This window comes from Eptesicus fuscus, chromosome 18 (assembly GCF_027574615.1).
Source record: "Eptesicus fuscus isolate TK198812 chromosome 18, DD_ASM_mEF_20220401, whole genome shotgun sequence".
Taxonomy (NCBI): Eukaryota; Metazoa; Chordata; class Mammalia; order Chiroptera; family Vespertilionidae; genus Eptesicus; species Eptesicus fuscus.
Genome location: NC_072490.1, coordinates 37647886 through 37670680, shown reverse-complemented (window position 1 = coordinate 37670680; position 22795 = coordinate 37647886). Strand labels below are relative to the sequence as shown.

Below are 22795 nucleotides of genomic sequence, written 5' to 3'. Positions count from 1 at the left end.
TCTGATGGGATGAGCAGGAACTGACTAGCAGGAGAGGAAGGAACCCCTGATTCCAGTACAACGACAACGTGGTCTGGACTGATGGGTGACTCTCTGGAAACACTAAACCAGCCCAGAGAGGTGAAGGGACATACCCAAAGTCATGCAGATAGAAGCAGTTTTGCATTTTGGAGCCAGACGACCCAAGATTAGAATTTTAGCTATGCTACTTAACCTGCTCTAGCTGTCCCTCTGGACAAATTACTCAATGTTTTTAACTAGAAAGACAGAGATAAGACCTGCCTCAACATTTACTGTGAAGGTTAAATGAGGCAATGCATGAAAAACATCTGGTAGAGTCATTGGCATGTGGTAATGTGGACGTGGAGGTGTTTGAAAGACTAAACACCTGCACAGCACAGACTCCAAAAGATCAGGAAAGATCTGTATTGCACACCGTACTGAGAGAATAGCAGCTCTGGAAAGTATTACGGGAAAGCCATTACTTGTGTGATAGTCATCATAATAGTAGTGGCTAGAATAGAGAAACGAGCCCCACCTGGAGGGCCTACCCCATTATCCTCAACTCGTTCTGAGCAAAACTTTTCGTTCTGAATCCTTTGCACATTTATAGGTTCAATTTACCAGCTACAAAAGTGCTTCTCTGCTTAGAATTCACCTGTAAGGCTAAGTCTAAATTATAGCATCTTTTTAGGAACATGCAACCTCTGAAAAAAGTCTGTGATGCTTTATATTCCCCACTCCCCACACACACACAAAAGCACATTCTCAGCAATCAAATTAGTTGCTCACTGGAATCCTCCCTCCCAACTGTTCTGGATGCTGAGAGATGCCCCAAACCTCCTTTGCATAGAATATTAAGCTTTATGCATTAACTAGCCAAGCACCTCCCAGCTCTTGCCAAATTCGACTTCCCTTATTTTAAACATATTTGAATAGAATTCCCTTTTGCTTCTCTCTCTCTCTCTCTCTCTCTCTCTCTCTCTCTCTCTCTCTCTCTCTCTCTCACACACACACACACACACACACACACACACACATCTTAAAGTACCAGTGTGCTTTAAGAAAACACTGCTCTGGAGGAAGAAAAAGCCTTAGTCCCAGAAAACCTCTGGCTTCCTAGAACCATCCAACTTGATGGAGAACATCCACCTTCCCCAAGAGGCCGGTGTTGGCCTCCTGTGTCCGTCCCCGTCTCCGTCCCCTCCCCAGCCCCCCTCCCCCCCCCCCCCACACACACTACTGCTCAGGAAGGGCTCCCAGCTCCAGGACAAGCCAGGCTCAGGCCAGGCCTAGCCGGGAAAGGGCAGTGGAATACGGGTTTTATGCTGGGGAAGGAGGGGTCAGGAAGGCCAGCACAGCCTGGAAGTAAGTTGTAAAGAATTTATCATCTAAAATCATTTTTCTGAGCAACTCTTAAATATGAATGGTCATCAGAATCCCCAGGAGGACTTGTTAAAACACAGACTGCTGGGCCCCACCCCTGGAGTTTCTCATTCAGCAGGTCTGAGGGGCAGGGCAGGTTTGCTGTTGGTCAGGACCACACTTTGTAAAGTAGTGCTCTGGCCTCTGTGGTCCCCATGCCCCTGTCAGGAAACCCACATTCTGTCCTCTTACACTGAGCCAGGCTCCAGGCACAGGAGAGGGTGGCCCTTAGCCCAAATGCACTCACCGAGCTCCTAAGGCAGCCAGAAGGTAAATGTCCTTTCCCTACCTCTCACCACCCCCACCCCAGAGCAACTCTAATTATCACTTGATCTTTATTGATTAATTCAGCAAGCATTTAGTGAGTGCCAACCATATGCCAAACTTGGACCAAGCGCTAGGGACCCCAGGTCAACAGCCACCCTTTCTGTCACTTCAAAGCATGTAGCCCAGTGGTTGTCAAATAGGGGACAGATAAGAAAAAGGACTATTACAAGACAGGGTGGCAGCTTTTGCCTCACCCCTCTCCTCAAATCCTTCCATTGCTAAACTGAGAAGTGGGAGATACCCTTCATTTCTCTTTCCCCTGATTCTACCTCTGAGAGATTTCTCAGCTTCTGTCCACTCCTCTTCATCTGCTCTGCTGTCACTCAAGCGGCCATCGCCAGCTGCCTGGAGAGCAATACTCCCACCCACCCCACTGGTCTCCTCAACTCCACTCTATCCCCCTTCAATTCAGGGCAATCTTTTAAAAATAGAAATGGATCATACCACTTCCTACTTATGATGCCTCAGGGACTTCCCACTCCACTCCCATCACCTGTCCCAGCCCCACTGGGCTCTCTCTCCCTCACACTGTCCCATGGCTATTCCTTCTCATCCCTTAGGTCTCTGCTTAAATGCCACTGCCTCCAGAAGTCTTCCCTGACTGCCATTCTAGCTCAGTGTGGAGGACTAAAGAGGGTTGCAAATCCTTTGACATTCCTCCAACTAGAGGTGGCTTTGTTTCCTACCCCCTTGATGCTGAGCCAGGGCTGATGATGATAATATGCCCATTCCAGGCCTGCCTTAAAAAGGACTACAGCTTCCCCCTTGCTCTCTCTCCAAGCCCTGGGATACCATGTCTGAAGCCCAACAGCTGGCTGAAGCACTAGTTAGAGGGGCCCTGACACCATATGGAGAGGGAGGCAACCCAGTCGAGCCCAGCCTTCTAGCCATCCCCACCAAAGCGCCAAGTACATGGTTAAAGCCATCTTGGACCTTCCAGCCCAGACCAGCTGCCAGCTGAATATCGCCAGATGGTTCCAGTTGATGCCACAGAAAGCATAAAAATCACCCAGTTGAGCCCTGTCCAAATTCCTGACCCACTAAAGCATGAGATATGTTAAGTTTGGGAGGTACTGCTGTTACATAGAATTGATAACCAGAACATAGCAATTACATTTACTTCCATCATAGCAATCATTTGATGATACATTGTCTTCCTTTTCATACTTTATGTTTGATTCTTCATCTCTCTGCTCCATTGGATGCTAAACTCCACCATGGCAGGAACCAAGTCTATCCTGTTCACCACTGTAAATCAGGGCCTGGCACATGGCAGGGGCTCAAAAAATATTAGATGAATAAGCAAATCAACAGGTAAAGAATATGATGGGCACATAGAGGAAGCACCAGGTCAGACTCAAGGTAAGTTTCCAAAGAAAGTGACATCTAAACGCTGAGACCTGGAGAGTAAGCAGGTGGCAGCCTCAAAGCTCAGAGCCACAGGGGGCCTGTCCTGTGGGGACCTGTCCTGTGGAGGCCTGTCCCAACCATACCAATAATGGGCATTCCCCAATCCATGTGCTGCATCTCTCGAGAAGAGAGAATATCTGAGAGCAGGGACTGTGTCTTGTTCATCTCTGTGTCTTCAGCACAGAACACAAGAAAATAAGAGGTCCTCATTACATGCATTTCAAATAAATGCACGATTGGCATGGCTTCCTACAGAGAGGAGCCTGAGCTTGGAAGTAGGGAATTGTGGGTTTTCCCACTCAACAGCTTGCTTGGGGTCCTTTGTGAGATAAGCCACTCGGCTTGTCTGGTGCTCAGTTGGCTTGAGATAAAACCACTGACTCCTCTCTATGCCCTTGGATTATCCATCAGGGTTATAAGAGAGCAAAGATGGCAGGGTTCTCTGAAAAGGATGTGATTAGAATATAGAATAGAAACATGTGACAGTAGAAAAGAAACATGTGATGGTATTATTCTTTCAATAGTCAGCCTGCCCCAGGTAAACCCTCAGAGCCATCATTTGAGCCTTTCTTTGAATTGCATGCCACCCAGGTAAGTCTAGCCCTGGACACAGCACCTCCTGGGCAACTGTAAATGTTTTTATTGTCTAGGTGGGTAGGGAGCAGCTGGGGCTCACAGCAAAAGGAGGAACACTGGAGTCAAGAGACCTGAGTTCCTATTATGTTCCCCAAAAGTCATGTTAAAACTGTACCCCCAATCTGATGGTGTTAGGAGATGGGGCCTCTGCAGGTAATTAGGATTAGATGAAGTCACGAGGGTGGAGCCCCCATGAATGGGATCAGTGCCCTTAAAGAGTCACTAGAGCTTGCTTCATCTCTCTGCTCTCTGCCGCTTCGGAATAGAAAGAGAATCAGCAGTCTACCAGCCAAAAAAAAGTGGGGGGGCTCTTACCAGAACCCAACCATGCTAGCACCCTGATCTTGGAATTCCAACCCCCAGAACTGTGAGAAATAGATTTCTGTTTATAAACCACCCAATTGATAGTGCTTTTTTATAGCAGCCAAACAGACTAAGATGGTTCCCATCCCAGTTCTGCCACTAATTTGCTGTAAGATCTTGTACAAACCAATTCCCTCTCTGAACCAAACCTCTCAGCCAGAGTGGACTTTATCGACTGAGGAAATCCCCTCCCTCCCTTTCTCCCACTCTTGGCAAACAGCCCGTCTCTGCCCAGCACTGGGCTGATTGCAGTGGGAATAAAATGACAAGACCTGGACCCTGCCCTCAAGGCTCTGAGAGGCTACCTGGAAGACAGAGAGACACTCTTAAATGGAGTATCTGTGAGATAGAAGGACAGGGCTTCTCTGGAAAGCCAGGACCAAGACCCTATGTGAGGCTCCAAAGAGGAGGCAGCCAGGGGGTCAGTGCTGGTTGGCCCTGGGGTCAAAGGGCAGGTCCAGACATACCCTAGAGACTCCTGTTTCCAAAACCCACTGGGGGCTCTGCAGTCACATCAGCGTCAGGCAGAGGCCCACACCAGCTGCACTGGCCTGGCCCTCTCCCTAATTAGACTTTCATACTCTGTCAAGCAGCCTGCTTAGCCCGACTGCCAGCTGGGGCTCCTGTTCCGTCTGGTGGCTCCGGTTAATGAACCCATGAGGGGCTGGCCAAGCTCATTACAGGCAATGCAAGGGAACAGGCGACCCCGCCTTTCCCCTCTCCTCCCTGTTCACACTGAGAATGGGAAGGGATCTGACTCCAAACCAACAGGAAGGATAGGGGGCAGGAGCGGATGCTCCAGACAGCCACACAGGCCTGGATGGCTCCAGTGACAGCCCAGCCTGAGACCTGGGCTTCCCAGCGTGTGTCTCCCAGTGCGTGTTGGTGCCTGTGGTTTTAGGGGAGTGTTCGGATTCCACAGCTGCTCCCAGGCTCCACCCACGCCCTTTCCTGTCTCAGGCCCAGGAGGCAGAACCAGAGTGACGGTTCGAATCCGTCTCCAATGGCTGGTCTGCTTTCTCAGAATTTCACTGTCTTCATCTGTAAGATGAGATAGTAATACCTACCTGGCACAAAAGAAATGCTCAGTTAACACGCTCAATAAATTATTGTTGCTGTTGTTATTAGTAAAAGACCGGTGAGAAAAGGCACCAAAATGTGCGCAGTGGTTGATTCTGACCATCAGGACTGTGTATTTTTTTCTCCTATTTGTCTGTACTTTCTAAATTGTATACAATGAGCATTTTACTTAAGTCACTTGGGGGAAAAAAAACACCACAAAATTTCTCCAAGAAATATATCAGAAAAATGAGATTCTATATGTGAAAGGACCTCGACAGTGCCTGGGAGAAAGTTATTAATAGAAGCTCCCTTCTGCAGTGAACGTTTAAAGAGATGCGACCGAGTAGAAAAACAAGCATGATATTTGCAAGAGAGTAATGAATTTTTGCCTTTTAATAAAGCCATTTCTTATTCCCAAATGTCAAGAGAAGAAGGCACCAAAGCAAGTGTTCAAATGCTGTGGCCCAGACTGAGGAAGATGTTAAGAGGGGTTTAAAGGACGTGTGCTTCCTGCCCAGAGTGGAATGCAAAATTACAAAGAAGGGCAAAAGCAAGCCAAGCATCTAAACAAAATGTGGTCTGTACATAAACTGAACACTATTCGGCCTTTAAAAGAAAGGAAATTATGTCACATGCGACAACATGGATGAACCTTGAGGATATTATGCTAAGCGAAATAAGCCAGTCACAAAGGACCTGTACTGTGTGATTCCATTTAAATGAGGTCCCTAGAGTAGTCAGGTCTATAGAGACAGAAAGTAGAACGGTGGTTGTCAGCGGGGGGGGGGGGGGGGGGGGGGGGGGAGTGAGGGGATAGAAGGGGGGAGTGAGTGTTGAATAGGTACAGAATACGTACAGAGTGTCAGTTTGGGAAGAAGAAAAGTTCTGGAGATGGATGGTGCTGAAGATGTAGAAATGCCACTAAGCTGTACACTTAAAAATTGTTAAGATGGTAAATTTTATGTTATGTGTATTTTACCACAATTTAAAAATATACAAAAGGGAGAAAAGAGATTAAACACAGAGGCAGAAGGATCAGGTCCAGTGTGTTGAAGTAAGTCTCTGGTCTCCGGGGGCTGAGGGCCATTTGCTGGAGAGATGCTCTGAGGAGGGAAACATCTGGGGAGCATGGCAGAGGAAAAGGGCTGCAAAGTGGTGCTGCCCGCAGGCGAATGCCTCCCGGGGAGGCTGTGGCTTCTGCCTGCACTAGGAGAGTTCTGTAGCTGGAGGACTCAGAGTCCCCACAGACCTGAGAGGACCAGGCCTCCAGGAACGCAGCACGTGGGGTGTAAGAAATTAGCACACAGAGTCTATGAGTCTCAGGTAAGTAATAAGGCAGCATGGGTCCCCCAGGGAGTAAGGAAGAGGAATGCTTGAGCATCAGTTTCATGGAGAAGAAATGCTGAGGTCCTTGTGCTGAAGGAATCTGGAAGTGGGCTGGCTGACCCTGAAGGACAAGAGAACTGGAGAGGGCCAGGATGCCCTGAAGGGAGGTGGGGAGTCACCTTGGCCCAAATGGAGGCTAGCTCCTACAGTGCCTAGTCGGATGAGAGTGACAGCAACAATTTATTGAGCACTTACTGCCTATGAAAGCAGTCTTCTTGGGTGCTCATTTATTCCCTACAGCATCCTTATGTAGAGGAACTACTCTCTCTTCACCCTCCACCAAAGAAGACTGAGGCTTGGAAGTGTAGTGTCCTGCAGACCCAGGGCCTCAGAGGCAGCCATCCCCCTCGGATGAGTCCTTGCCTCCGTTCAGCTTTGTGGCCAGCCGCCCAACCACCCCAGCGCTGCCTCCCCTCGCCCCAGACCCTGGCCCCTTCTCACTTAAACTGGTGCTCCCGGGAGCTTCGGATCTTGGAGGAGAACCGCTCAGCCAGCTTCTCCAGGCTGCGGGAGTACTCGAGCTCGATCTCAGCTTTCCGGCGGAAAAACTCCTGGAGGTCCTGTAGCAGCTGCAGCCTAGACTCCGACTGCTGCTCCAAGCATTTGAACTGCTCCACCAGCTGCGTGCGGATCTCTGCAGGCAGAGGCAAAGAACGGATGGGACGTTAGGCTGGTGGGGACCACCCAGGGCCTCTTGGGTCATTGGCACAACGATCTGGCACTTGCCAGGGTTTGCCACATGATCTAACCCAAAGTCGAACCACTGCATATTGCCTCCAGCATTGTTATTTCTGCCACATCATCTAGTAAACTGGCTCACTTTTCTTACTGAAATGAGGTTATTTTAAATGAACAGTTTTATGTCACTATAGTAAGGGGAAACTAGGACTGCTTGCCATCCTGGTACATAGAAAATTAATTCAATGAAAACAAGTATTTTGTAAAGACTAGAGATGACTGCTTATCAAAGGCTCTAAGCCTAAACTGCTCGCTACCAACAAAAGAAAAATGGGAACATGAGTGGTGTTAAAGAAAGATGTTCGGGACTGAGAAAGGGCTGAGAGGGAATGCCTTTTGCTCTTGGGTTTCAGTGTTACTTAAGGCCATGCCGGTGTTCCACTCTGAATTATCTTGAGCTCCATGCATAAACTTCTCAGGTACCACCTGAGGAATGCAGCCCACACTTCAGGAAATACTGACGGAGCAACCCGGGCAAAAGTTCAAAAGCTAGGGGTGAGGGTGGGGACTGGAGGGTGGTGGAGATAAAATTCACAGCCTGGGTATCCCAGTAACCACAGCCAACCTTATTGCCAAGCCCACAGTGTTGTCACTGCATGAACTCTTTCCCAGCCGTCCATGAGCTGCTCAACAGATCAGTCTCCCCACAGCACTCTGCTCAGGCAAAGGGGGCCATGGGCTCCCCACCAGTGCCCTGCTCAAATCAGCCCATGGCCCCCTTTGCCTGAGTATTAAATCCAACTCCATAGAATGGATTCAAGGCCATCTACCACCCAGCCCCAAACCTAACTTCTCGGGATTTGCCCCCAGTACACTGTAAAATCATCCAAACCAGTCCCTGAAATGTCCAATCCCGCCTGCATTAATGGGCACCCTGTCTGAAAGGGTGGTGGCACCATCTTAGCATCCTTGAGAGAAGTGTTGTTCAAAGGGGCAGCCCGACCCTTTGTACACGAAGCTCCCCAAAGAGCCGCGGGCAGGAAGAGCTCTAAGGGAATCAGCTGGAGACCCTGTTTCCATCCCCACTCTTCTGCTCTGCCTGAGAATGTGGCTTAGTCTCGATGACACCACCCCTGTTTTCCCACTTCTCTCTTCATAGCAGGCCTTCTCCCTCCTTGCAGAAGACCAACTTCTCCCTCATCCAGAATCTGACTATGGTGAGTGTTCCTAAGTGTCAAGATGTCTGGGCACCAAAAAATGAACCATGGAGACTGCTGGTGTTAGCAACTCTTTAATCTAGGGACCTTGCTACTCAAAATGCAATCCATGGGCCCACAGCATTGACAATGCCGAATCTCAGGCTCCAACCCAGCCTTTCTGCATCAGAATCTGCATGTTAGCAGGATCCCTGGATGGTCCTCATGCACCTTAATGTAGGAGAAGCACTGCCATCAATCTCCCTATCCCCTGCATTATGAGAAGTGTTTCCCATACTATCTTACTTTTTATGTTTAGTTGTTATTTATCAAATTATAAAACACTGATGTTATTTTAATGAGTTGTATGATAAATCAATCCAAAAGAAAGATAACTTAGAGTTTTGTGGTCAAAGGAAATTTTTTAAACAGCCATTTCCATTCACATATATATTTTGAGTAAAAAAAAATACGATAGAGTAATCAATAAAGTTTTTCAAGCATGAAAATATAGTAAGATAAAGTTCTGTGAAGGAAGTAGAAGGGAATTATGAGTTCAAGAAGGTAAAGAAAGAAACAATGAAAATTTCTGACTTGTGCAGGTAATTTTTGATGAATGGTGGTGGATACTAAATGTATTCCCATATTTATCCTATGACCTGTCAATTACACTCTTGGATACATACCCCAAAGAAATCAGTGTTTATGTCCACAAAACATATAGAGAGAAGAAAAGTCACAGTATCTTTACAGCCAAATGTTAGAAACAACCCAAAATGCCCATTAAGAGTAGACAAGGGTTTTTAATATGAATATTCATTCAATAGAATACTGTGCAACAACAAAAAATGAACTACTGCTACCTGCAGTGACACGCTTGAATCTCACAGAACTCATGCTGCTTGACAGAAGCCAGAACAAAGGAAATCATGCAAAACTAGTTTATGCTGGTATATATGATGATATAGTGATAATAGAGTTCAGAGAAATGTCACCTTTGGGGGGAAATTGACTGGGAGGGGGCACAAAGCTGCCTCCTGGAATGCTGAATATATACCCACCTCTATCTGGATAGTCAGTACACTGATAAAAATTAATTAAGCTGCATGCTTAAGATCTGTTCATTTTACTGTATATAAATGAAGTTTCAATAAAAAGGAAAAATTAAAAATTGCTATGGTATTTAGCTTCCATTTGATGCATGTAAGAGAGTAGTGTAATTTTATTCTACAAGGTCAATATTTACAATATGGCAGAAATTATATCCTTTGTAACTACTTAAACTTATAATGAAACTTTTCAGATGTCAAGTTAAAATGTGTGAGGCAAAGAGACTTTTTTCTGCCAAAGTTCATTTAGAGGGTAGGCAAGCAAAAAGTTTTAAAATCAAAATCATTGCTTTAGAGTCCATGTCAAACCCTGCTCCTCCCAGGCATTCAGGACTGCTCAGCCCTGGTGACCCGCCTCTGAACTCCCGTGGTACTTAAGTTAGTCTCAGACCACCTCCTGCTGTTTTTTAACTCTTTCATGTACATGTCTTATCTGCCTGGGCTCCTCAAATGAAATTTAAGCTCTGAGGGTGGATTCTCCCAGCACATATGGGTCATCAGGATATAAATATCTGTATAGCAAATTACTATTTACCTTTACTAAGTGCTTTTACCTCAGAACATTAAGTGCTGTGATTATGGGAGTCTTTCCCAACACAAACACACACACACTCCCACACACACCACACACACATATACCACACCTCACACCCACCACACACACTCACACCTACACACCATAACCACACACATCATATAATATACACACCACACATACACCATACACACTCATACACCCCCCACACACACACTCACACACCCCATACACCACACACATACATACCACACACCACACATACCACACATCACTCACACATATACATCGCACACGTACACACAGCACACATATACCATACACACCAGGTGTACCACACACCATGCCACATACCACATACATACACACCATACATACCACATATACACATCACATAACACACACACTCATACACCCCACACTCATATATCCCAAACACACCCCACACACACTCATACACCCCACACACCACACACTCACATACCCCATACATACCACATACCACACATCACTCATACATACACATTACATACTTACACACAGCACAAATATACCATACACACCAGACATACTACATACCACACACCATGCCACATACCACAGACATGCACACCATACACACTCACATATACACACCACATACCACATATACATCCTATCTAATAAAACAGTAATATGCAAATTGACCGTACCTTCGCTATGCCCACAGCCAATCAGAGCAAACAAGATGGCAGTTAATTTGCATACGCTGAGGGAGGGAGGAGTGAAGAAAGCAGAAAGCAAGGCAGCTGCGTGGGCCGGCAGCAGTGCAGCTATGGAGCATGCAGCCATGGTGGCCTCTGAGGTGGTGGTGGCAGTGTGCGCTGCGTGGCGGGTGGTGTGTGCGGCCACGGCGGCCTCGGAGGCTGTGGGGGGCAGTGGCTGTGGGCGTGGTGCACAGCAGAGGTGGGGGGCGGGGAGTGGCAGGCGATGTGTGAGGCCACGGTGGCCTTTGAGGCGGTGGTGGCTGTGGAAGGGGCGTGGTGGGGCACACAGCAGCAGCAGCAGCAGCACCACGCGCAGCCGAGGAGGCGGCAGCAGCGTGCGCCTTGGGTCAGGATGCTCAGAGGCGGCGGCAGCATGCGCGTCGGGTTGGGGTGCTCAGAGGCGATGGCAGTGGGCACGGAGGGTCAGGAGTGCAGGGCGAGGCTTGCAGCGGCAGCTGCTGTGTCCCCCGAGGGGCCACAGAGGGGGAGGTGGCAGTGGGCTGGGTTGGGTGGGCGGGGCAGGCGGGAAGCGCCCTACCCATTCCGCCTTCCCCGCCCTGCCCGCTGCAGTGGGAGAGGTTGGGGGGGCAGGAGAGGTGGCCGTGGTGGGAGAGAAACCCGCCAGAAGTCTTGCAGGAAATATTCCTGCAACGGGTCCCTAGTTATCATATAACACACACATACAGCTCACATCACACACTCGCACACAGCACACCACAAGACATGAATATTAATGTTATCCATTTGTACAGATGAAGAAACCAAGGCTCTGTGTAAACCAAGATCAGGAGCTTGTCCAAGGTCACATTTTGTTCTATGAACTGTAACACTATGCAGGTACACCTATGACATGGCCTACTTATAGAACTGGATTGAGATGCCTTCGTTCCAAGTGCAAGCCCTGCCATATCAACACATAATTATAAAAATGCTTCCCAAATAGTTTCCCAATCACTTTGAGACCATCCACTCTTTGGGTCTCAGAATAATCCTAATAATCCCCAGCACTTCCAGAGCACACATCTGTTCCGGCTTGTTCTGAGTTCTTCAGATGTTCCTCTCACACTCGGCACAGCATCCGCTAAGGTGGGAGCTAGTGTTCCGCTTCCCCCAACAGATGAAGAAGTGGAGGCTCAGAGGTAAGCAGCCTCTGGTCTTAGCAGCTGGGATGTGGCAATTAAGCTAGAAATCAAGCCCGGAGCCTTCAGATGGGAGCAATAACCCTCCCGACACCCCATTAGACGCGTTATTAAGAAAAAAAGACTTTTAATCCATCTGTAGTCAACCTCTTGCACCTTTTTGGTAACAAGATGGTGGTCTAAAGAGATAGTATTTATCAGAAACGCTGCAGCCACTGCCTTCCTCCATTACAGGACCTAATCAGGAGCCAACGTTCTCATATTTTAGAGGAAAAGCTCATAAATCACATTGTGATGACAGGAGCTGATTTGGAAGGAGCAGAGGAACCTCCCCCAGTTCACACAACCAGCTGGAGCCTTCCAGGCGGGGTCGCATAAGGGACCTCTTGCAGCTTGGACGCCTCAGAGTCAAGTCTTCCTAGCAGGAAGCGGTCCTGGCAGGAGCCCTGAGGGGATTTGATTACCCATCTCTTTCTAACTCCCTTCCAAGTTGCTCCTCCTTGGGGCAGGCACAGATTTGGTTTTTCTCCTTGAAAATTTCAAAAGGAGCAAGAAAATAAAATAAAACACAATTGCTCCCAAGGCACATACTTCATTCAGCACACGTTCCCCCAGGGAGCCGCTCCAGTCACAGCGCAACACTGGGTGGCAGAAAAATAAAAGGGGGGTGGAGGTGGGGACAGGGAGGAGGGCGATCTTGGAAAGTCCAGAAAGGCTTTGATCTCAAAACCTTAGAGCTGAAGATGACCCCTTGAAGGTCTAGGGCAGACTCCTGGGTTACAGACAGAGGCATGAGGCCCAGAGAAGGGGCAGAACTAATTGTGTAGCACAACTTTCCCCATGTCACTCTCCTGATAAAATTCTCCATGGCTCCCCATTGTTTATAGAATCAAGGCCAAACTCCTCTGACATGCCTCATAATGCTCCTGCTTACTCTCCAAGCAACAGTCTCACCAAAGACCACTGTGCCTGCGTCAGATCTGCCACTCATGGCGATACCCAGGGCAACCCACATTACAGGAGAACACTTTTCCTTGCACTCCCTACCCCCCACACAAGCACAACCTCACTGGCAGAGGGCACAGGAAGCTTCTTCAGATCCAAGGTAATGAGGAATTGTATTTTTTAGTTAATAGACTATTTTTAGAGCAGTTTTAGGTTTACAGAAATATTAACCAGAATGTAGAGTTCCCATATACCCCTTCTCCTTCTCTTACACATGTCCCTATTATTGACATTTTACACTGGTGTGGTACCTTTATTACAACTGATGCACAATATTGATACATATTATTAACGAAAGCCCATAGTTTACGTTAGGGCTCACTCTTTGTGGTTTACATTCTAGGGTTGGAACCAATGCATGACATGTATCTGTCATTATAGTATCATACGGTGTGTTTCCACTGCCCTAGAAATCCCCAGTGCTGCACCAACTCATCCTTCCCTTCCTCCTCTCCCCAACACCTGGCAACTACTCGTCCTTCTACCATGTCTCTATAAATTGTCCTTTTCCAGAACGTCCTACAGTTGGAATGGTACGTGATATAGGTTTTTGAAGCAAGCTTCTTTTAATTAGCAATGAGCATTTAAGGTTCCTCCATGTCTTTTTGTGGCTTGAGAGCTCATTTTGTTTTGTCACTAAATAATATTCCATTGTCTGGAATAATATTCAGATAGTCTATTCATCTACTGAAGGACATGTTGGTTGCTTCCAATTTTTGGCAATTATGAATATTTTGTGCAAGTTTTTGTGTGGACAGAAGTTTTCAACTCACTTGGATAAATACCTGTTTATTAATTAATAAACTATACTTAAGAGCAGTTTTAGGTTACAGAAAAAAAAAAAGAGAATTTTCGATTTGGATAGGAAATACAGGAAAACTCAAAAGGTAGAAGGGGTATAAAGAGAAAAGTCTTTCTCCCACCCCTATCCACCAGCCACCTGGTCTGCCTGTAGCAAGGCAACCCATATCACCAGGTTCATGTGCATCCATCCTGAAATAATGGCATATTTCAAGTATATTACTTCTCTTTTTATGCATGTTATAGGGTATCACTCACAGCGTTCTGTACCTTACCTTTTTAAGACTACACTGGGGAGATTAGTCCATATCATTTTATAAAGAACTTCCTCATTCCTTTGTACAGCACTATAGAATTCCACAGTAAAAATGTTTAACCAGTGCCCTTGGTTGAATGGTGTTTTGTTTTTTTTTATAATTGTTTACTATCCCCAACAATGCTGAAGTGAATAACCACACACAGCCTCATTCTGCACATGTGCAGGTACATCACCTGTATAAACTAGAAGTGCCAGATCCAAAGACACCTGCAGTGGGATTCTGAGCCTGCTAAATTGCCCTCTTCTGAAATAGTACCAATTTGACTCCCACCAGAAATTTATAACAGGGTCACAGGGACTATTTAAAAGGAAGACATGCTAGGATTTGCTTCAAAATAACCTTGAGTAGGGGGCAAAGGGGTGGTAGGATTCTGGGCAACACAAGGTTGGTCTTAATTTTTGAAATTTAGTTGTAGTGATGAATATGGGAAAGAGGCTTGCTATACTATTCTCTCTACTTTTGTTATGTCTGAAATTTTTTCATAATAAAAAAGAGAGAAAAGAAAGGCAGACAAAGCCAGAAACTGGACATAAAGCCTGCGGCTCTGGTTAACAGGCCTGACCAGTCAGGAATGCCAGTAACTTGTCCCCAGTGGCCTCTGCCCCCAGCCTGTGAGGGCTGTCCTGGGTTAGAAAGAGGGGCCAGAGTATGACCCTGAGAGCAATTTTAAATGCTGTTTCCCAGGCCCCAGCCAATTCTAATTCTCGGACCCTGTCCTGGGAATGAGGTCGCTTTTCTGACCCCTCCTGAGATGGTGAGTCTGTACTCGTCCTGAGGATCAAGATCGTGTGAGCGTTCGGCCCCTCTGCCCCACAGAGGCAGCTGGTGTATACTCCCCAGTGTAAAGTTTCAGGAGCCAACAAGGAGGATGAACCATATGGTAGGTTACAGACTTTCATCACGTCTATGCACAGTCATGCCTGATTATCACCACATCCAACGCGGCGGGACTATTACCATTCCTATTTTACAGATGGAGCCATTGAGACTCAAGGAGCCACAGTGATTTGCCCAGGATCGCCCGGAGAGTGGCAGAGCCAGGGCTCAAATCTGGAGTAAGAGGCAGACAGGCGCCGAGATTACCCAGTTTCCAAGTCAAGGTGCTTTCCCGAGGGATCCAATGCTTCTCCTTTCAGGGATCCTGTCCCGCTCTACCTCCTATCTCACCCTGCACTCCATCTGTCACCTTGGTGCCGTTCTCACTGGTCCTGGCTGTCATCATATCATCCCTGTGCATCCTAACCTTGACCTCAAGCTCTCCTGCGGTGGAGGGACAAAGCTTGGTCACACAATGTAGCAGGCTCTGGGTTTACCTGCCCAGGGGGTTCAAGTCCTGGTCCTTCCACACGGTCAGCTGGGCAAATTTGTTTCCTCACTTCCCTGGGACTCCGTTTCCTCTGTAAAATGGGGATGATAATAATCTATCTCGTTGGTGTGAGGATGATAAGTAATCATTCGATAAAGCTCTCAGTACAGCACTTCATCTATTTTTAACACTGCACTGTCCAACACAGTGGCCACTAGCCAAATGTGGCTATTTAAATTGATTTTTTAAAAATGCATTCCTAAGTCACACTTGCTGCATTTCAAGTGCTCAAAAGCACATGTGGCTAGTGGCTAGTGGCTATTGTATTGCAGAATATTGCAATCGTTGGAGAAACTTCTATTGGACAGCACTGTGTTACAGGCTTAATAAAGGTTAGCTGTAATTATCATTTATTGTTATTGCTTTTTGTGGCCATTTTTCATCTCCTCAAATGGAAAATAAGGTCCTGAGAGGCGCAGATGGCGTCCATGTTTTATTACTAAGAATTTGTGCATGACCCCTCCAACAAAAGCAGCGTCCTGGGGTCTGTAATGAAGACACTCTCACTGCCACCAGCCCAACTCCCAGCATCCTGAAGGGCTCCTGAAGGGGCCCATTGCCGCCCAGCTCCAGCCATAGGGGAGGGCAGTTGTGTGGCAGAGTGGACAGATCCACAGAGCCTGGACTCCAGCTGCTGCATGAGGTGAAATATCATCTCTGCCAGGTGAGGTCTTGGGCAGGCAAGTCATTTTCTCTGAGCTGTACCCCTGTCTCCCCCCATAAAAGGCAGTTAACTATGCTCATCCTGCAGGGGTACAAGGATCAGACTAGCAATAATGTAAGTAACATGCCAGGCACCTAGGAGACCCTCAGCAAACAGCCTCCACAGAGAGGTGGCACACACCCCCAGGCTGTGGGGACATGGGAAGGGCACACGCTCACAGGCTTTGGGGACATGGGAAGGGCACACACACCCAGACTGTGGGGACATGGGAAGGGCACACACACCCAGGCTTTGGAGACATGGGAAGGGCACACGCTCACAGGCTTTGGAGACATGGGAAGGGCACACGCTCACAGGCTTTGGGGACATGGGAAGGGCACACGCTCACAGGCTTTGGGGACATGGGAAGGGCACACACACCCAGGCTGTGGGGACATGGGAAGGGCACACACACCCAGGCTTTGGAGACATGGGAAGGGCACACGCTCACAGGCTTTGGGGACATGGGAAGGGCACACACACCCAGGCTGTGGGGACATGGGAAGGGCACACGCTCACAGGCTTTGGAGACATGGGAAGGGCACACGCTCACAGGCTTTGGGGACATGGGAAGGGCACACACACACAGGCTTTGGGGACATGGGAAGGGCACACGCTCACAGGCTTTGGGGACATGGGAAGGGCACACACACCCAGGCTGTGGGGACATGGGAAGGGCACACACACCCAGGCTGTGGGGACATGGGAAGGGCACACGCTCACAGGCTTTGGGGACATGGGAAGGGCACACACACCCAGGCTGTGGGGACATGGGAAGGGCACACGCTCACAGGCTTTGGGGACATGGGAAGGGCACACACACCCAGACTGTGGGGACATGGGAAGGGCACACACACCCAGGCTTTGGAGACATGGGAAGGGCACACGCTCACAGGCTTTGGGGACATGGGAAGGGCACACACACCCAGGCTGTGGGGACATGGGAAGGGCACACGCTCACAGGCTTTGGGGACATGGGAAGGGCACACGCTCACAGGCTTTGGGGACATGGGAAGGGCACACGCACACAGGCTTTGGGGACATGGGAAGGGCACACACTCACAGGCTTTGGGGACATGGGAAGGGCACACGCTCACAGGCTTTGGGGACATGGGAAGGGCACACGCTCACAGGCTTTGGGGGCATGGAAAGGGCACATGCTCACAGGCTTTGGGAACAGCAAACCTGGACTCTAAACCTGGTTTTACCCTCTTAGTAGACGTCACTTCAGATCTCTGAGTCTGTTTTCTCATCTGTAAAATGGGGAATAATAATACCTTCCTGGTGGGTTTGTCAAGAGACTGGTATGCATATCAAGCACCTGGCATGATGCCCAGTGCAGAGTAGATAAGCAATAAATAGCAGGAATGAGCCATCACGGCTGCGGTAGCCAGGCGGGTTAAGCAGGGAGCACGCTGGGTGTTTCCCAGGCCCCTCTTGTTCCCTCCTTCCACAACCCCGGGGGGAGGGTTGAATTACTTGCGACCATCCTTACCCATGGCCTCTTGGGCTGGGTCCCCTCCTCCTTACCCACCCTCTCAGCAAGCTGGGCCCACGTTCCATTCCTTCTCTGGGCTTTACACAAAAGGCTACGCATCCCCGCCCCTTCTCCCAGGCTCCCGTGTGTGAAGAGATGGTTTATTGTGGGGGCCCTGTGCCCCTGAGGGTTCCTGGACTCTGTGCCTTGCAGTAGAGCACCAGCTGCCAGGCCAGACACAGCCGCCACATGCCGTTTCCCTGGCAACCACTGCCCACCCACCCGTGCCAGCCACTGTCCCTGCTGCCTCCACACTGGGTGGAGCCAGTCTGGTAACTGGGAGCAAGCTCCTCCGTGTGTCCTCTCTGCAGATGCCAGCGGTTCCTGGACCCTTGTATTGTTTAGCTCATAAGGCCAAAGACCCCTGCCAATGGTATTGGCCATCCTTTATTAATCTTGACCAAGCTAATTCACATCCATCATTGCTTCCACCTCAGAAGAGGGCTGCAGGGAGGGGGTGGGTATTACACCATTTTACAGGTGGGGAAATTGAGGCCCAAGAGAAGAGAAAGCACCTGCTTGAATCACAGGATTCCAACTTGAGCTGGCTTGACCCTGCCAGGCACTGCCCTAGTCCAGCTCTGCTCCCGTGGACCGGAGGGAGTAAGCCCCAGCATGGGATTGTTAAATGGGTGTCTGGGTGATGCAGCGCCAAGAAAACAGACTTGCTAAGCTGAGAGCCTGGCCTTGAGGCTGTGTGACCTTCAACAAGTCACTAACCTTTCTGGGCCTTGGCTTTCTCATCTGCAAAATAGAGAGAATAGCAGCAGACATTTATGGCACCGAGTGCTTCCACAAACTGTCTCCTTGTTAAGCAAAGCAGTGACTATTATGCCACAGTCAGAGGAGGAACTGCACTGTTATCCTGTTTGCAGCGGAGGACGCTGAGGCAGAGAGGTAAAGTGACGTGCCTAGCTTCACCCAAACATTAAGAGATCTTTGGGCTCCAAATCTTGTTCCTCTTGCCAGGGATGGTGTTCCTGTGCGCTTGCCATGTGTACTAGACCAAGTCGGCCAAGTTTTTACAGTCTGTCTCTAGCTGTCTCACAAATGCTCAGGGTAGCAAAGGCCAGGCTTAGCACAGATAACCAAAGCATATCAACTCCCGACGCTTCCCTGAAGCAGATATAATCTGCTTCCAACTTTCTTGAGGGGTGGGGAAACACACACCCCGGGAAGAAGCTGGGTGAAATGACTGGCATTTCCCCCTCCGCTCCTTACCACCACTCCCTCCCCGCAAAAGGAAGCACAGTATATGGGCTAGTGTTTTTTGTTTGTTTGTTTGTTCGTTTGTTTTAATATATTTTATTGATTTTTTACAGAGAGGAAGGGAGAGGGATAGAGAGTTAGAAACATCGATGAGAGAGAAACATCGATCAGCTGCCTCCTGCACACCTCCTACTGGGGATGTGCCCGCAACCAAGGTACATGCCCTTTACCGGAATCGAACCTGGGACCCTTGAGTCCGCAGGCTGATGCTTTATCCACTGAGCCAAACCAGTTAAGGCTGGGCTAGTGTTTTGAAAAAATAAGAGTTATTTAATAATAGTGATCATGATGCTGTCAACCAGGAATTTTTTCCTCTAGGTAAGAGGAAATGATCTGAATCCAGACACACTGACTAACTAGCGCTGGATATACACTCGTGGCTGAAGAGATGGGAGACAGGAGATTCCCACCTCCCACCGTGGTCCAAAAGCAGAGACCCAGCTCTGCAGCCCCAGGAGCACCCCACCTGGATTGCTAACCCAGTTTCCTTTGAGCAGAAAGTGAAAAGCAGAGTGTGTGGGGAAGAGGCTTTCCCCACAGCATCTGTGCCATGTCCTAATAATAGCCATTCCCTCTCAAACAGAAGTCAGAAGTCAGAAGTCCCCTCCCTGCCTTCCTGATGTTTGGTGAGATGCAAAGAAGGGTCAGAATAAGACCACGCCTCCTCCTACTAGACGCTCTGACTTAAAATGAGCCATGATCAATTTCAACACAATGTTAATATTCACAGCATTGCTGCCCCATGGTCCCTGAAGGATCAGACGCATTTAAATGGGAAGAGATCGGAATTCATTAATGCTGAATTTCCAGCTGCGTCCTCTGACAGAGAATGCTTCTTTTTATGTTTTCAATCCGCCATGCTCTGGAAACATCTAAGTGTTTCCCAAACTTTAGAGCCACTTTCACGTGTCCTCTCTAAAAACCATCTGTTCTGTACTTATTTAATATGTTTCTTTAAATCGCCTTGCATTTTACATCAGATGATTCATAGTATTGCCATAACTGGAAAAACACCAATCACTCACCATTAATGGAAGGAAACTGTAAAAATAAACACAATGAACACAAAATAATGTTATTAAATTCTGCCTAGATTCTGTAGCCTGAGATCTACTTTCTTTTTGATAGGCATTACTTCCCTAATATGGAGAGGAACAAGAAATTTTTTTTAATGTCAATATCAGTGGGCCTGGGAAGGCCATGGCTGGGCCATAGTAAGGTAACATCACCTGTAGGGGTGATAACCTCAAATAACCCTCAGGGGTAGGCAGGTACCAAAAATGTGATTAGAGAGACCTGGTATAAAATAACACAGGGAGCACAGATCTGACCAAATATATTCAAATTCACTCTTGAATGTTAATGCTATATCTGCGAAACAAAAACAATATATAAACCTCAAGCTTATATGACTCCAGAAAACTCTCCCAGCAAATGTTACTTAAAGTAGTTAGTGCCAGTCCTACTGGATTCAAACCCAGAGCAGGGAAGCCCCGACTCACTCTGCCTCAGCTGTCCCCAACTTGACCCCATTAACTCGTGCTGAAATGACCAGCCCAGGCAAGAGCTGCTAATCTTTATTGAGAAGGTGCCTCCGGCCATGTGTGCATTCACCTGACAGTAACAGGATGCAGGATGAATTTCCCTGACCTTCTGAGGAGAATGCCACATGAAAGAATATCCAAGGCCACAGTGAAGCTCAAATATGTTATGCACATTGCAGCTACTGCTCAGAAGGCTTGCCCGCGGGATGGAAAGGCACTACCTCAGGAGTGATTTATATTTCTGAAAGCCACGTGAGTTATTGCCCATTACCTCATTCCCGCAAATTTGCAAATTATTGCCAATTGATTTTGGAAAAGAGAGAAGGAGTAACAAAAAGGGTCTGATTTCGGTGTGCGTGCATGTGTGTGTGTGTGTGTGTGTGTGTGTGTGTGTGTGTGTTTAAATTTTCAAGGAGATCAGTGAGTCAGGGGCTAGCTCTTTGAAGGGGTTTCATTTTTACACTGAAGGGCAAGCAAGTCCTTACAATTATCATTATCAATTCTGTTGTCAATAGGTGAACCTTCAAGAGACACCCTTCAGGAGACCCTCTTTGCCTTTGAGGATAGATGAAGGGCAGCAGGACATAAGAAAAGGTTTCCAGAGAGGTGCCCTCAAATGTTGTATCCAACAAACTTTTAGGAAAAAGCCTCAGAAAAAAACAAAATCGTTTTAGTTTCCTAATGGCTTAATAACCGGTTACAAGTCTGAGTGCCGATAATGTACATGCTGTGGTCTGGAAACTATTTCATACTCAAACATGGGCTTGAAAAAATAAGTTCTGGGTTTGTTCCAGCTCTGCCTCAAGGCATTATTAACCTCATCCATAACCTGGGCTTAAAGATACCTACCTAAGAATTGTGGTAAAATCAAATTAGGAAATATATACATTCATGAAAGAGTTCTATAAACAGTAAAAAGTTTTACAAATGGGCGTGATTCTTCATCGTGGTATAATTATTATCCATTACCTGCAAATTAGTACAAAGTATTGCTTGCACATCACTGACTGCAACATTGACACAAGATTAACCAAAGAGGAAAAGGTTGCAGCCCCCTTAGCAGACCCAACATTCTCCCAGTGTGGTAGCGAATTTCAATGCTCAGGCTGGAATCCAATCATTCATGCTTGGGTTCAGAGTGAGCACTTACCCAGTGTAAATCTGTTTGTCTTTTTAATGTAATATGGAACTCTCTGCCAAACTCATATTTCATGTCTTGACCAAAGAGGAAAAACACCTTGTGTTTATTATCTTGCCACTAGCAGCATAGTATAGTAGTTGTGTGTTTTTTTCTGTGCCCTACTCAAGCAAATATATATATATATATATACACATACACACACACATATACACACACATATATGTGTGTATATGTATATATACTGTATATATGTATGTGTATGTGTGTGTGTGTGTGTGTGTGTATTAATTTATTGGAGCTCACAAGGCTTGGGGAAAATAGCTTTACTACTCTCGGTCAGTTGGCCAGTGGACTGCTGTTGTGGTCCTATTCTAAACCAAGTTCTGGGCCTCAAATTCTGCAGAAAGTGGGGTCATTGGATTAAAGTCTGTTTTAGCATTAAGAGCTTATTGGATGTCAACCAAATGGGCCATTTCTTAGTCTCACACACCTCTGTGCCCCATTTGGACATAAATCAGGTTATGTGCTCAGCAGTCCCATAGGAATCACCTCGCAGCCAAGGTGCCCGCCACCTGCACCAACTACATGGAAATGAACTCTCGCCCTTAGCCCTTCCCCTTTCTCTTCCCTTGGCCTCTACTAATTTCTCCCTAGCACTGAGGCGAGCTGCTGGTGCAGCCTGCTCAGGCAAGATCACAACAATAACAGATTCTAACTTCCAAAGCACTGCCTGTTCCCATCTTTTCAGCTCACTTGCATTCTCCCTCCTAAATGAAGGAGGTTGCTGTGGGTCAGCTCATGGGGGAAATGAATGGAATGGATAAAATGCCATCTAATTTTGCGTTCCAGTGTCCAGGACCAGACCTTTTGGATCCTGAAAGTAGTTCATAGTAAGAAATATATAAAATATTAACAAGGAATATAGCAGAGACAGGCCAGAGATGCTGATTCCTTTCCTGTGTCTGTCTTTTCAAAGGTCGAGGAGCCGGGGGCAAAACTACAATCATCACAAGGCTGAATTTCCCGTCTCCCACAGGAAAGGGATGTAAGAGACCTACAAGCACCATTAGGGAGGGTGGTGGTCCGATGGGGTCCTA

The 22795-nt window shown here is 47.5% G+C and overlaps 1 protein-coding gene across 1 annotated transcript in view; it reads right to left on the bottom strand.

Moving 5' to 3' along the window:
- SRGAP3 (SLIT-ROBO Rho GTPase activating protein 3) overlaps positions 1-22795 on the bottom strand; it is a 234288-nt gene that overhangs the window by 108691 nt on the left and 102802 nt on the right. The window contains exon 2 of the mRNA XM_054708117.1: positions 7051-7243. Within this exon, the coding sequence (XP_054564092.1) occupies positions 7051-7243 (193 nt within the window). The remainder of the gene's footprint in view (positions 1-7050; positions 7244-22795) is intronic.